Here is a 14,970-nt window from a genome sequence, read left to right on the forward strand (position 1 = left end):
CAGGGTGATTACCAGAATTCCAGCCACAGTGGAGATTTTGACAGCTTCGTGCCGTGGCACAAGCAAAGGTTGGGTACGCGTCGTGCGCAAAAAGGTAACGCGGCTGCTCCTGTTGCAGCATTGGGCGCACTTGCCCTACGTCATTGACTGCAATTGGCAGCCCCGCGCGCGGGAACTCTTTTATGGTCTTGCAGCTTGCTTGTTCCTTGCTTTCGCTTCTTAAGCGGGGAGATCTTCGCTAGGCCCAAACTCTCCCAATATATCTCCATCGGCCCATACGATCCTCGATCCTCCCGCAACAGCCGCAACTGCTGGAAGCCCTTTCGCCCCTCCACACCCTTGACTTTGACTTGGGCGGTCACTCTGGAGGAGAAATAGCACAGCATGGCGTCACAACAGCAGCAACACGCTCCGGGAGGGCATTACTCGGGCCATAACCCAATCCCTACCGTTAGGCAGTTCGTCGAAAATCTGGACAAGGACAAGGCGGCTCGGGACAAGAGAATAGACGAAGCATCCAAGCAGCAAAACCAGCAGCAATCGCAACCCCATAAGCAGCAGGAAAGACAAATAAAGGGTACAGAGCAGGTGGTTACCGACCCTACGACTGGTAGGGAAGTCACCATTGCCGATGTCAATGAGGATATGATGGATGAGGTCGAAAACCCGCATCTAGTTATACCAAACGCGAACCTTGACAAGCAGACGGTATGTATCCTGTGTCGGCTCAATACACGATCTCTAACACTCTGCAGCCCATAAAGACCGACGCCTCCCAATCTCTCGAAGACTACAAGCACAACCAGGATGTCACAGCTCCTCCAGATCCAGTCGCCGAAGGTACGACGACTGACGTACCTATCCACGGCGAAAAGACGAACGTTCTCTTCCACCCGACACCCTCAGTCAGCTACGAGCCCATGTTTGCCGCACTCGAAACACGAGCCAACTACCTGTGCGCGGGTATCTTGATTGGAACAGTTGTCGTAGGCAAGATGTTCGGTGGCGCACTGAAGGGTCTCATACCACTCGGCATGTGCCTGGCTTCTGGCGTATTTCTCTGGATGAAGGAAGTCGTGCGCAGCGGACGAGAGGTAGAGTGGGACAGCGAGCAAGTTCGTGGCCAGATGGTGTGTATTTGCGAAAGTCCACCCACATGAGCGATAGCTAACCATCTTGTAGGCCTCTCTAAATTTGCTACCCGAGTCCGTCGAATGGATGAACACGCTTCTCGCTATTGTTTGGGGCCTCATCAATCCCGACATGTTCTCCGGGGTTGCGGACATGCTTGAAGATGTCATGCAGGCCTCTGTACCCGGTGTCATCGAAAATGTCCGCGTGGCCGAAATCAACCAAGGAAGCAACCCGTTGCGCATCCTTAGCTTGCGAGCACTTCCAGACTCACACATGGGCGACATGAAGAGGTCCATCCACGAAGAGAACAAAAAGACGAAAGACCCACAAGAAGCAGCAGCAGACGAAGAAGGTGGCGATTACTACAATCTGGAGGTCTCTTTCGCATATCATGCGAGCCCCAGCGGAAAGCGAGTTTCGGAGAGGGCACGAAACATGCACATGCAGCTGGTATTCTACTTGGGAATTAAGGGTCTCTTCGGTGTTCCGCTGCCCATATTCGTCGAATTGCAGGGACTTGTCGGTACAGTTCGCCTGCGTCTCAACATGACACCGGAGCCTCCTTTCCTGAAGACATTGACCTTCACGTTGATGGGCGCACCGCAGGTCAGTGCCGGATGTACACCCATGGTGGAGAAGGGTGTAAACATCCTCAACCTTCCATTGATCAGTAACTTCGTCAACTACGCCATCAAGGCAGCGGCAAGCAGTAAGTGAGCCCTTCTGGACGGAGAAGGAAAACATGCTAATCAGTCTAGTGTATGTTGCGCCCAAGTCCATGTCTATCGACATGCGAGCTATTCTCCAGGGCGACTCCGTTCAGAAGGACACGGAAGCCCTCGGTGTTCTCTGGATCCGTATTCACCGCGCTGTTGGCCTGAGCAAGCAAGACAAACGCGGATCGAAACATGGTGGAAGCGACCCTTACATCACTATCGCTTTCTCAAAATACGGAAAACCCATGTACTGCACTCGGGTCATTACCGATGATCTGAATCCGATCTGGGAAGAGACAGCAGCTGTTCTTGTTGGACCGGAATTGATCAAAGCCAATGAGAATCTGAGCGTAGAACTCTGGGACTCCGACCGACACACCGCCGATGACATTGTCGGAAAGGTCGAGATTTCCATGCAGAAGATGATTCAACACCCCGGCAAGATGTACCCGCAGACTTCAAAGCTGGCTGGTATGGATGCCGATAGCGAGATGCCTGGAGAACTTCACTGGGAAGTCGGCTACTTCACCAAGCCGAAATTCAGGAAAGAGATGCGAACGGACGGCAAGAACAAGTCTCTCCCAGACGAGTTGAAGGACAAGCCTGAGCTACAAGACGAGAAGGGTGTCATCAACTCCGAAGAGGATGATGCTGTCATGCACACTCCACCGGATCCTCTCTGGCCTAGCGGTATCTGCAGTGTGGTCTGCCACCAGATCGTGAACCTAGAGCTCGAGAACGTCAAGGGTAGCGCCGACCCTAGAGGTCGCGAGTACGAGCCTGCGAAGCCTTACGGCGAAGGCAAAGAAGAGACTGGTGGCAATCTTCCGAACAGCTACTGTACGATCTTGTTCAACGACGAGCTAGTCTACCGAACTCGTTCGAAGGCTGTCTCATCTCAGCCCATCTTCAACGCAGGTACCGAACGATTCGTTCGTGACTGGCGATCGGCCATCATCACGGTAACGGTGCGCGACCAAAGGAACAGGGAGCACGACCCCATTCTAGGCGTGGTTCCACTGAAGCTATCTGACATCCTCGAAACATCATCCCAGGTTACGCGATGGTATCCGCTCGACGGTGGTATCGGTTTCGGTCGCATACGCATCTCTCTGTTATTCCGCAGCATCGAAACTCGTCTACCACCGCAGATGCTTGGCTGGGACGTCGGCACCTTCGAATTCCGGTCGCAGCGCATTCTGGCTCTAGGCTACAACCATCACCCCAAGATCAAGTTGCGGACTGGAGGTAGCACCGGCAAGCTAGGCCGCAGCGCTGCCACCAAGCTCCAAGAAGGCGATGGCTATTACTGGGATTTGGAAGAAGGCAATGGAAAGAACAACGTCCGATTACCAGTTAAGCACCGCTACAGGTCACCGATCGTGTTCGAATTCCACATCAGCAATCATCGCAAGGCCGACGCTTATGCCGTGATCTGGCTCCAGCACTTCATCGACAACGAAGATGCAGACATTAACATTCCAATCTGGAAGACCGCTGCTCCTGCTCGACTCACACAGAACTACATCACCGAATCAAACTGCCACAAGGAACCTGGTCTCGATGACCTCCAAGAGGTGGGCCGCCTGCAATTTCGTGCTCGCTTCAAGGCCGGTACGGATGAGGCGCACGCTGCTTTCATCACCGACAATGACACACGCGAGACCTTCGAGACATGGGAGGCTTGTGTTACGGAGGGTGTTCGAAACCACAAGGTCGAAAAGGAGATACCAGATCGCGTGCAGGAGCTGCATGACCAGTCATTGACTACAGGACGTGACATCCTGAAGAATGCGAGTGAGGAAGAGAAGCGCCAGTGGCTCGCGAAGGATGGCCAGGACTGGTCAGGTGCTTTTGGAGACAACCCTAAAGCCTACATGAATACCAGACGCCAAAAGAGACGTGAACCTGGCGTTGAAGAGCCACTACACGACCGTCACCATCCATCCGACAATGAGGATAACGACGACTCTGATGACGACTATGGCGCAAACTATTCTTCATCCGATATCGGTGTCGAAGATGCTGATACGGTAGGCAACGCGAAGGCTATGAGTGGTGGCCAGGGCGGAGGTGATCAAAGCAAAGGCAATGGTCAACTGAAGTCACAAAAGACCGATCTATCGCCAACCCAGGATCATCAAGCTCGCCAGTCCATGTCAACAGCTCGTACAAGTACCACAGCCGAGACAGATGAAACATCATCGAGCGGAAATGGAAGTGTCAACAAGCAGAACAAGAGAACTGAAGAGAGGAAGCACCGTGGGCTGATGCAATGGAAGCCTGCACGGAATGCGAAATTCGCAAAAGATGAGGCTAAGATTGGGCTGTCTAAGCTGAAGAAGAAGGTCACTGGAGGATTGGACGGAAGGCAACCCGGTGTTGAGACTGGTGAGTTCTTCACGATACCCATAAGCAATAGATGCAGACTAACACTTTCACAGAAACCGGATAATTATCATACTAAAGAGTACGATATCATTCTGACGATTACACGAGCTCTTCTCATATTCGACATCGCGACATGGCGTTGGTGAGGCTGCAAAACGTGAAGGTGGTCAATCTTGATAGGGCCGAGAATTCTCACGGCTCTCCATTCAGAGGTGCATGATGTTATGAGGTAGTCAAAGCAAAGTTAGGAATCATAATAACTAATCAAATCTCAATACCAACTTTACTCATCGGCCATGGCTTCACTCTCACGAGATCCAGAGGTGCGCATGGGACGAAACGCCCATCGGTAACAGGGAGATAGCTACGAACACACTCTACTTCTTGGGGCGATTTCATTGCGCAACGTACTTTGATCAACAGGGTGAGTATGAGAACATGGTAACGCTCTTACTCACGATGCGAGAGCTCGGCTGCGGCACGTTGGATGTCACGGCTAGTGCACCAATATCTGAAGATCATATCAGCATCGTAAGCACGACCCCAACATAAGCGGGCGGGAGTCCAAAAGCACAGATGATGATGTAGTCATGAAACAGTGATGAAGCTGTATTCGACGTACCTGCGCGAATTGCGATGCTGCGTAGCTACACGTCTGCCTTGCCCAGCCAGCACATTGCTGGCCTGAAAAGAACCACAGCACTATACTATTCTCGTATACCGACTCGTTGGTTAGCAATCGACCCATTGATTTTGGCCCTCATTCCAGGGACGCGGTCGTCGTCCGTTTGTTCAAGGCAGGATCGGCCCATTTCGCTTCAACCCCATTTACGCGCCGGCGCTTGCTGCGCCGCAGCACTCCTCCAGAGCGTGCAAGCCACCATCATATCCAGGCGATGCTTACTGGACTAGACCAAGACGTGGGTTTTGGGAAGGCCTAGCGTTGATCAGCTGGGTCCAGGACCAGGTTTTGGCTCGCTTTTGTCACGACCGCGCCGCACAAGCCGGCGCTTAGAGGAAGGATGACGGACGGGACGTTTTTTTACGCCTTGCACACCTGCCCGATTTACGTGCCTTGGGTGTTTGGAAGTAAGACATACGAGTGGACTTCATATCGATATCGTGAGCTGTGGGTGGGTAGTGCCGGTGGTTTCGCGGCTTCCTTTGTTGGGACGGCCTGCGCACATGGCTGTCATGAACAGTGCAGGTCATCGGTCATCGTAAGGCTGCATGGTCAAGACCGCGGCTTAAACGCTTGGTATTTCTGTCGTTACCACCGTGCGGTCCATGACATGCCTAGGTCATTCAGGCTCAAAATCCTCAGGCCGAAGGTTGGGTCGTTGTTAGTCATGCTACACCGGATATCATCATGGAAGCGGTGTTGCATCTTCGTTGTTGAGGAGTATGAGCGATGAAACGAAATTGAAGATCGTGTTGGTTGCGACAAATATGCGTTTACTCGGCTAACCTAACCTGCATATGCATACCCAGTTATTTGGGATGGAGTAGTTGTTTTTTCCTGCGCCTGCATGCATAGACCTGCGGTCACATGTTTTCAGCACATACCTCATACGTCGGAAGAGGTTGCTTCATTAGCTTAGGTGGAGTATTCAAGAGCTTGCGATGTTGGATTGTTGCGTCCAGTGAATCTGTGTCTTGTAGCGCCGGCCGCAGTTTACACCAGGCCCGTAGCTTCGTACGGGATGACCTGTCTATCTCCAAAACATGGCCCCGATAATTTACCTGAGGATACCATATACTGTTGCTTTGTTTTTCTGGGTTAGAATTGCCGACGGCGCAGTCGCATGACAAGTTGAGCCGTGTGTGACGTGAATATATTTTCCCATTCGCTGCTTTCCGATGATGTGGCTCGAGGACGGATCGCTCATGGTGTGTGCGTAAGGCTCAGCGTGGTCGCAGAAGAGGTCGATGCCTGGGATCAAGGATCCTGCAAAAGTCCGGATAGCCAAACCTCGGGTCCAACTCAAGTGTTATTTTCCGTGTGCGTATCTCCGTGGCTGGCCGTTGTATACGATACGAGATGTGTCGCTTCCAACAAGCATACACTGTAAGCACTGCCATGTCACGATGGATGAACTGTGGTGATCGGCGGGCGCTTTGCCCCGTGCTACTGCTCCAACTACTATCTGCGTAGTGCGGAGATTTGGTGCAAACCCTAAACTATCATCATGGAGATAGCGTGGGAGTTAGTACCGTGGGAACTGCCAAAACGACGTCACTGCTCAATCTTCTGACAGAGACCACACTATACTGAATCGGCCCTGAGTCCTGGCGAAACCCGGTAGCCGTTGGGGAATTCACCGCGCTCATGACTCGGCGGGACAGACATGTAAGGATGCGGGGAGCTGGGTTCCCTGGAGTACTTCGCAGGCTTAGAGACCCACTGTGCATTTCCAATTCCAATGAATCGGCATGCCACGTTTTTGCGCGCTTAATCGCCTGGTCGAGATCAGCGTCGATCTAGAGTTTTCCTTTTGCCGTCTCCCAGCTACCGGCCCTCGGTCTATTGCTCGATAACGGGCTTCTGCATGTCATTCTGGATGGTATCCAACCAGATCATATCAAGCATCATTTGCCTAAAGGGACCTAACATGTCTGGGTGAAACAGGGCTAGCTCACATCTTTGGCGTCTTTGTCATGGCCTTGCGCTACGGAATGTGGCAAGCCCTTCCGGATTCTTTTGAGTGTGCGCATGATTCGTCGAAGCAGAGGCTGTCCAACATGAAAGACAACGAATCATGTGCGCTTAGCGCGTAAAGTCCCGCTTTCCCTGCAGTAGAGTGAACGTGCTGGCGTGGAATTGGCACTTCTCATGGTACGAAGCGGTTGTCAATCGGTGGCAGCTTGGGGTCTACGGACTCAAAAGGGTGAACAGATCGAAGTGATGGATCGAGAGTCCGCTGAAGATGGAAACCCGATCCGTGACAGTGATCGCGACGCTGAGTACTCTCTTATGCATATCAGCTGGTATAGCATCATAATACGGGATGCCAAACATGAGCAATCTTGGTGGTACTGGTGATTGTCCGGCTTCTTCGGCTCATCATTTCTCTCGATTCGAGGGTTTAGCTAGACCGATTGGACGCCCCTTCCGTTGCAATCGTGCACTCTCAACAGAGAAAGCGGATTCCCTCGGTTATTGCCCCGCCTGATCATTGTGCATCCATCGTCGATCAATCACGGCTGATGAGGAACCGGCTAAGGCGCTGATTAACGTGGGTGTTGGTTGGGGGTCCACCTGTCGCCGCCGCTGCTGAGAATTCTCGCGCCATCTGCCGTCTCCAAGAGTAGACGCCCGCATAGCCTTCCAGCCATGGAAGCTCAGGCTCGGTCCGTTGCAGTGCGAGGCGTAGATAGTTGAAACGAAGGACGAAGGCACTCGCAGTATCCCTAGTTGGGGTGCGGATGCCGCTTTGACGTCAGATGCTCTTACCACAAGCAGCTCCTTCCGCAGGTATGCGAATCCTGATCATGGGGTGCCATGTAGACAAGTCAACGCTCGGAGTGGATCAGCTGCAGCATGACAAGTGCAAGAAAAGCGATCGGTGCTGGACACTGACACTGATTTGCAAGGTGGGGAGGAGAAACATGCGCAATCAGCTTCCATTCCATTAAATTCGTGTCAACTCAAGCAGTGCAGCTTGATCTAAACATCGTCACTTGACTTAACAAACACCCAAATAGAACCCAAATAGTACCCCACAAGAACTGAAAACGCCATCGCAGCGTGTTCAAAGCAAGCACGACTGCGACTCTCCAAGCCCATCTGCACTGATGTTGCAAGATGCTTCCTTTCAGCGCCGGCGGGGTGCGCACTGATAGAATGGTTAGCGCAGTGCGAAACCGTGGAACTGATATACTGACCATGCAATGAGCGCACAGCTGATCCTTTTGGTCGACGAAGTTGTAATTTGATGGGTGACCTGCCTGCTGCCAGTTTGGGCATGGATATTTGTTGTAGCCACCACCTGTCGCGCCGGTAGGTCTGCCACCAGTAGACGACTGTGGCATTTGGTTTGAACAGGACGACATGATGAAGCTGGAGAGAGGATAAAGAGACGATTGGAAGTAGGTGTCGAATCTCGATATCTTGCAAGATGAAGGTCTGAAGAAATGATGGCTGTTCCGTAGTTATATATTTCGTATCGAAGATACTGCGCGCTTTATAGTTACACAAGATATTTTTCTCCATCGAGTCTTGCTATGCGGTTTCCGCGCCTCAATCAAAGATCACTAGACAGAGCAACGGTAGCTAGGTAATTTTCGCCCCTACCGAGAGCAGTCACATTGCATTGATGTTCGGGCCCGGGAAGTGGCCGTCAGGCAGTCTTGTCAGAACAGCGAATACGCCACACGGCACCACGAGCGCCTCACCACAACGGAGCGTCGGAAGGAAACCACCTCAACTGTGCCTCCGCCACACTAGTCTGCAACTCCCGGAGCCGCTCTGACAACATAATTTCTCCCGCAACACCTATCGTGCGATGCCTATTCCGCTCTGCCCTTCAATTCGGCTGTGCCGAGCCGGCCCTTTTGGCAAGCGCCGCACACACCGATTACATATTGCAACAACACCGGACAGCCTGAGGCATCGGATTTTGGGTCCACTCCAACAGCCCTACCAGCCAAAAAAGCTTACGTATTCCGCTCCGAGTATCATCGACATGTCTTACATCGGACCCACACATATAGCCTCCCCTGGAAGCAACAGTGCTACCTGTCAAGTGCTTGCAATCCAACATGGCGCTAAGGGTGAGTGAATTGGCTCCCTCCGAGCTATGGATTCTTGTATAGACCGCTGATCAATACCGCTACATCACAAGATGCTCAACAGATACCAGGCATCAGCCCGAACTCTCCTTGACCGGCACGTCATTTTATCCGCATCCATCCAATGACTCTGCATAGGGTCTATTACCCATACACAACATGCCATACGGCCCGATGGCTGTTGAATGAGACATACATACCAGCTTCCCGGGTAGAGCTGAGGGGACCTGCCGCGCTGTCGGACCTGAGGCCGGTCGGTTTTATGGTATCATACGACTACCCTCAACAAGTACCTACACCGAGAGACCAGCCAGGCATCTGAGGGCATTGCAAGGGCACAAAGATATCAAGGGCTCACTGGTACTGCCTTAGGCAGCTTCCGAGAAGACTGAGTTGCCGAGACTTTAGGGTCGTGTGAGCGCTGGCTCCCGTGTCGGAAGCAACAGATACTACAACCACGTATCTTTTACAAAGCCTAGGGTAACATATTCTCGCGCTTTCCATGGTAGTTGAAGCTAGAGTCTGTATAGCTCAGTGCTTGTATTGTAGGATGCAAGACTTACGTCTGGGTTTGGGGACTATGCTAGAGCACAGGCTTCTCGGAGCAAGTTCCTAAGCTGTCGACGCCAGACTCCGAACATACAAATCGAAGAAGGGATCAAACTACCTGTTTGGTCTTCGCAAGGCAGAATCATACCCTCGAGCACTCTAATGGCGCAATCTCGAGCCAGTGAGAACACTACTCGCACCGGGTGACTTCAGCGCTCCAAGCCGCCATACCGATCCGATGACTGACGCCACGGTCGAACTGACGAAGGAATATATCATCCAGCGGATATCTATCTTCGGAGGGAATTCAGGCAGAGGATTCAAAGCTTTTGGCTTCGTTTCGTTCTGTTTCCTCAAGCTGCATCCAACGCATAAACGCGCTTCAAACTTCCTCCTCCACAACCGTGCCGCACGGCTCGCTCGATGCGACAACCGCGACCCTCAGCCACGAACTTGGCTAATCGGGATAAATGCTATCGATAAGCGACGTATTTGTCATTGTAGAAGAGGAAGCATACCTTGGGTGGTAGGGATGAGTGGTTGACAGTGACAATTGGAAGACGAAATGGGCCGAATACCCCAGCGATTGGCAACACAGCTAGGAAGCTATAAGAGGGGGACATGGGAGTGAACAGTGGCAAAAGCTACTTTGCCGCTGGCGATAGGCACGAGCCGTCTTCTCGAGGCTGCACCTTTCCTCTGGTCAGGATGCTCGGCGTTGCCGACTCCAGACCACACCCTACACGTCTTGGCAAAGACTTCCTCGGAGATTTAACTCGTGAACGCTTCCTTTGATGTACGGCGCAGTACCAATCACAATCACCGTGCAAAGGTCATCGTCATTGTGCAAAAGGAAACAATGCGTTATCGTCTATAAGCGATAACTACCATTGGGCAGACTACGTCTCGGCAACGCCTCCGTATGCTAGAGGGGTATCTAGGATACTCTATAAGCGCTTGAAACACCGCAAATGGTTGTTACGAGACCTCAATTAGGTTCGAGGAAGGGTGAAAGGATGCGGGGAACCAAAGTATAGTCCAGAGGCACTGCCTCACTGCATGGGGGCCAAAACCGGTACTGACATGTTGACAGTCGTAGGCAACAATGAGCTTCTATGGAATATGATAGGCGTGGAAATATCCAGTGAGCCACAATCTACACAAGGGGCGGTAGAGATGAGAGTGTGATCAACCGGCTAGCAAAGACCAGTGCGTTATCATACGTGATAGGCCACCGTCTGTTCAGCACCCTCCAGCATGACTCCCCCCTCTACGCATCAAATCTCCAACATGACTCCACCGCCTTCTTCAGCATCGAAGAACTCATCTTCCTCGTCTGATTCGTCCTCCTCGGCTGCCGTCGTTGGTACAACAGCAACACCCCCATCTTCCTCGTCTTCTTCATCTTCCTCTTCTTCACCCTCTGCTGCCTTCGTTGGTACAGAATCATCAGCTGCGCCTTCAAGCAGCGCGATAACCTTCCAGGCAGCGATAGTCTCAGTCTGCAACCTCTTGACTCCCTCGACCACACCTCCCACATCCTTCCCGCCAATTCTCACCTGTACCCTATACCCCTTCTCCGGGCTACTCGCTCCTTTACCAGACTTGCCTTGGTCGCTCGTGACCCGGACGTACTTGATACCCTTATCCGCCGCAAGGGTATTGATCCGCTCTTTCGGATGCCAGCAGTCCACACCATCCCTCAGAATACGCTCGAGACATGGCAGGATACCCAGACGACGAACGAACTCCTCGCACACAAGGATGGAGCCATGAGAATCGATGTAGAGGGCGCCGATCACGCTCTCAACTATATCAGAGAGAAACTTGGGTGGGTCAGTGAGCGAGAGCGCATGCCACGGGAAGCGGTTGTCGTGCGCTAGAGCTGTAGCGATCGCATGACGTGCCTCGTTATGTTGCTGCAGGGCTGCAGTCCGTCCAGCAATGAGCTCTGGGCTCGACGATCGAATGAACTGCCATAGAGCTCTATGATGCACTTCTGGCTGAAAGGTTGACTTGTTGGTCAACTCTTCCGCTACCGTAGTCTCGAACATACAGTAAGTCAAGAACGCGGCGTTTACCATTGCTGTTCGGACGCCATGCATCTTCCAGTGCGGTAGCCTCGACTCATGGGCGTAGAGCCTCTTCGAGATGATGTAGTCGAGCACTGCATCTCCGAGAAACTCAAAGCGCTCGTATGAGCAGTGTACGTTCGGGCCACGGAATGTAGAGTGGGTAAGCGATTCTAGTAGAAGGTCCTTCTTGTTGAACGTGCGGCCAAGTAGCTTCTCGACCAAAGCCAAGTTCGTTACTGTGTCTTGAGACGGAGCTGCATTGTAGAGTATCTCGTTCGCTTCCGGGATAGGCGTCCACTTCTCGAGTGGCAGGAGAGCTTGCACACATGCGAACGCTTTGGGGAAGCCGCCGACCAGATAAGAGGCGCCAATGAGCGACTCTATGACGTCGGCGATGAGTTTCGATGACTTCTCTTGCTTAGCCGCCGGCGCACTGTCAGCGAGTGTATCGCTAATATATCGCGGCTTCCACTTTGCGCCGGTGAAGTTCTTGTAGAAGATGAACTTGTCTAAGCCCGCAGCAAGTGTAGCTCGTGCCAGGTAGCCGTTACTGACAAGCTTGCCTTTCTTCCCAGTGAGAATACCTTCGGGCATGATGAGATTTGCAGCCATCAGATGAAGCGAAGCGACGAACTTCAAGATACAGTCGCCAAGGAATTCCATCCTCTGGTAGTTGTCACGCTTGTCAACAGCGGAGGAAGTAAGTGCTGTGATGATGACTGGAAGATCCGATGCCTCGAATCCAGCTGGCTGGAGTATTGTCGTCCGAAGTGTATCCGCGATCATGTATACCTCAAGCTTGTGCAGGATCGATGGTAACAACAAGGCCAGAATGGCATATCTAGTCGGAAGATTTTCAACAAGACATGATGAAGCTAGTAGACTCTCTACTTTAGTATACGCTTCACTCTTGTTTGCGTTCTCAAATACCGCGTGTAAAAAGTCTCGACGTTTAGGCAAACGCACAACTTGTATCAGGGTTTCGTCAACGCCTGTCAGGTCTGGGGACTCTGGAAGCTCGATAGATATGGGCATGAACTTCCGGAGGTCTCCTTGCAAGGAAGTCAGACCCCAGTTCGATATGTCCAGGTTTCCTTGAGCCAGGATTTTGGATGCTGGGCGCTGGCCTTCCGTTGTCGCATTCCATTCGTATAGCTCGTTCTCTGTCATCATATATCCCGATGAGTCGCATGGAGCAAGTAGATAGAGAAAGTCGTCGACCCCTTTGATGATGTGTGCTCCGAAAACCGAGCGCAAAATCTTCCACGTGATGGAGCGTAACAGATCAATGTCGATGTCGACCAAAGATGTACCGTAAAGAGCGGAGGTTGTAACAGTGTACTGCTTCGATTCGTTCCAATGTAGTAAGATATTAGGAATCTCATGCATAGGAGCTGGTGTGAGTAGTATCATGCGCATCGGTTCCTCCCCTGGCGCCTTCACCTCAAGCAAAGTGCGGTACCATAAGTCAGGTTCGCATTCATGAGATTGCGCAACCACGGCCCACGGATCGAGAGTTTGAGAAACAGGTACAAGGGATGGGCGATCGTCGGGAATCTGGTATTGGGCCGCATTGTCGTCTCCGTCTTCTTGGACGGGGAGGAGATTCTCGTTAACCAATCCGTGCAAGTAAAGAGCTTTGTATGCCTCAAAGGCGGCGTCTTTCTGAGCCATTCGCTCGGTGCTCCACGACTGCAGACTCTTAGCTTTCCTTACAGTAGGATCGACAGAAATTGGTAGCGTAATGGTAGCAGTGATCCGCCCCAGGGTGTTGGTAAAGTCGATTTCAGGTCGCGTGTCGACGTAGGCGTTGCCCCCTAAACGCGCGCAGAAGTGGTAGAGATGTTGAGCCGCGTTTTCCAGAGTCAACAATGCACTAGTGTCTCCAGTAAGTGAAGGCCAATTGGGCAAAGTACGAAAGCAAACACTGCTAGTAAAGGCTTCTCACTCACCCGGTACTTGGGACACTGAAGTAGCGCTCGCCCACTTCGTCCTTCTTTTCTGCCTCCTGAGCCACCTGAACCTTGCGCTTATCGTCTTCATACGCTCTTCTCATCTCAGCCTCAAGCCCTTGCCACGATGTTAAAGATCGTGCTTCGCCAGTATCTGGGACGAGGATGAAGTAACGTGACTCCTGTCGCCTCGCTCTTCCGCGTCGCTGAACAAAGCTTTTCAGATTCTTGGGTCTTTCGAAGCATACCACGAGATGGCAACTAGATACGTCGACACCTTCTTCAAGAACAGTTGTAGCCAGAACGAGGTTAATTGCCCCGGCACGGAAGTCGTCGAGCGTGGTTTGTTGGTTTGCTGGTTCTGCCAGAGCGCAGACGTTTGTTTTGCGCTTGCTTGTCTGCGATGTACCGACGAATGTCCCTACTCGCAACAGATCTTTGGTTCGTGGATGACATGCTAAAATTTCAGCAATTGATGCTACCCAGACTCGCTGCTCAATGAATACAAGACCGGTAAAACCTGGGGTACCATTGGCTTCAGCGACCAGAGTATCGATAAGCTTTTCAACTTTGTTGGACATCTTTTCGATGATGGTAGCAGGTAAAGGTGCAGGATTCTGAAGGGGAAGGCCTTCGAATATGCTCAGGAGATGTTGTCGCTCATTAGTGGTTAAATCCAGTAGCTGCTGATCCGACCCGCGAGTTGTCTTTTCGAATTTGCCAATGCATTGATGTACGTAGTACTCCATTGCTGAGATTCCGAGCTCGTCTGCCATGGCTTCAGCTTTCGAAACCAGCTGTTTCAACTGGTCGAGGCAATAAGTCTTATTGCTGTTCCACAGTTTGTTCAGCTGGCGAGAGACATCGAAGCCATGCTTTTGTTGGTCCAATAATGCGACGACGTACGGATCCTTTGCTAGATCATATGTGCGTAATGCATGTTGCAACGCGAGAAGTAGTTGAGAATGCTGTTGCCCTGGGACGTTTGAGGCGTAGTTGACCTGAAGCAACTCCGGTCTATGAACATGCCGTATGAGTTCGGACCTATGAAGCTTTGGTGTTCTAACGGTGGCGTGCAGATTCCGCTCTATCTCCCTGCAAATATCAGAATAGTATTCGCGTCGAAACAAGCCAAACTTACTGGAGACCCTGCTCGCTGGCTGCTGCTTTCATAACAGGGCTCGCACTCAGTCCAAGAACTTTAGGCAGCGACTTGCCACCATTATCCAATTGAGGCATATAAAAATTGGACATGATCAGATTTGCTGGGTGCTTCAAAGTACAGTGATGCGCTACAGAATGTTAGCGGGGCCTTCTCTCGTCAACGCAACAGACTGGCCTTCGTCAAAAATCAACAAAGCC

General features: G+C 51.9%; 2 protein-coding genes across 2 annotated transcripts; one reads left to right on the plus strand and one right to left on the minus strand.

Annotated features, from left to right (window-relative positions):
- Positions 1-384: 384 nt before the first annotated feature.
- J4E79_002645 (uncharacterized protein) lies at positions 385-4,305 on the plus strand (the record flags this gene model as incomplete). Its single annotated transcript, XM_049351543.1, has 5 exons — positions 385-708; positions 756-1,130; positions 1,183-1,843; positions 1,893-4,241; positions 4,295-4,305. The coding sequence occupies 5 exons, from the start codon at positions 385-387 to the stop codon at positions 4,303-4,305; spliced, it is 3,720 nt and encodes a 1,239-aa protein (XP_049214181.1).
- A 6,553-nt stretch (positions 4,306-10,858) lies between these two features.
- On the minus strand, positions 10,859-14,862 carry J4E79_002646 (uncharacterized protein; the record flags this gene model as incomplete). The annotated part of the gene is made up of 3 exons (XM_049351544.1): positions 10,859-13,532; positions 13,609-14,652; positions 14,750-14,862. The coding sequence occupies 3 exons, from the start codon at positions 14,860-14,862 to the stop codon at positions 10,859-10,861; spliced, it is 3,831 nt and encodes a 1,276-aa protein (XP_049214182.1).
- Between the last annotated feature and the right edge of the window lie 108 nt (positions 14,863-14,970).

Source organism: Alternaria viburni (genome assembly GCF_023758015.1).
Source record: "Alternaria viburni strain BMP 2772 chromosome Unknown scaffold_4, whole genome shotgun sequence".
NCBI lineage: Eukaryota > Fungi > Ascomycota > Dothideomycetes > Pleosporales > Pleosporaceae > Alternaria > Alternaria viburni.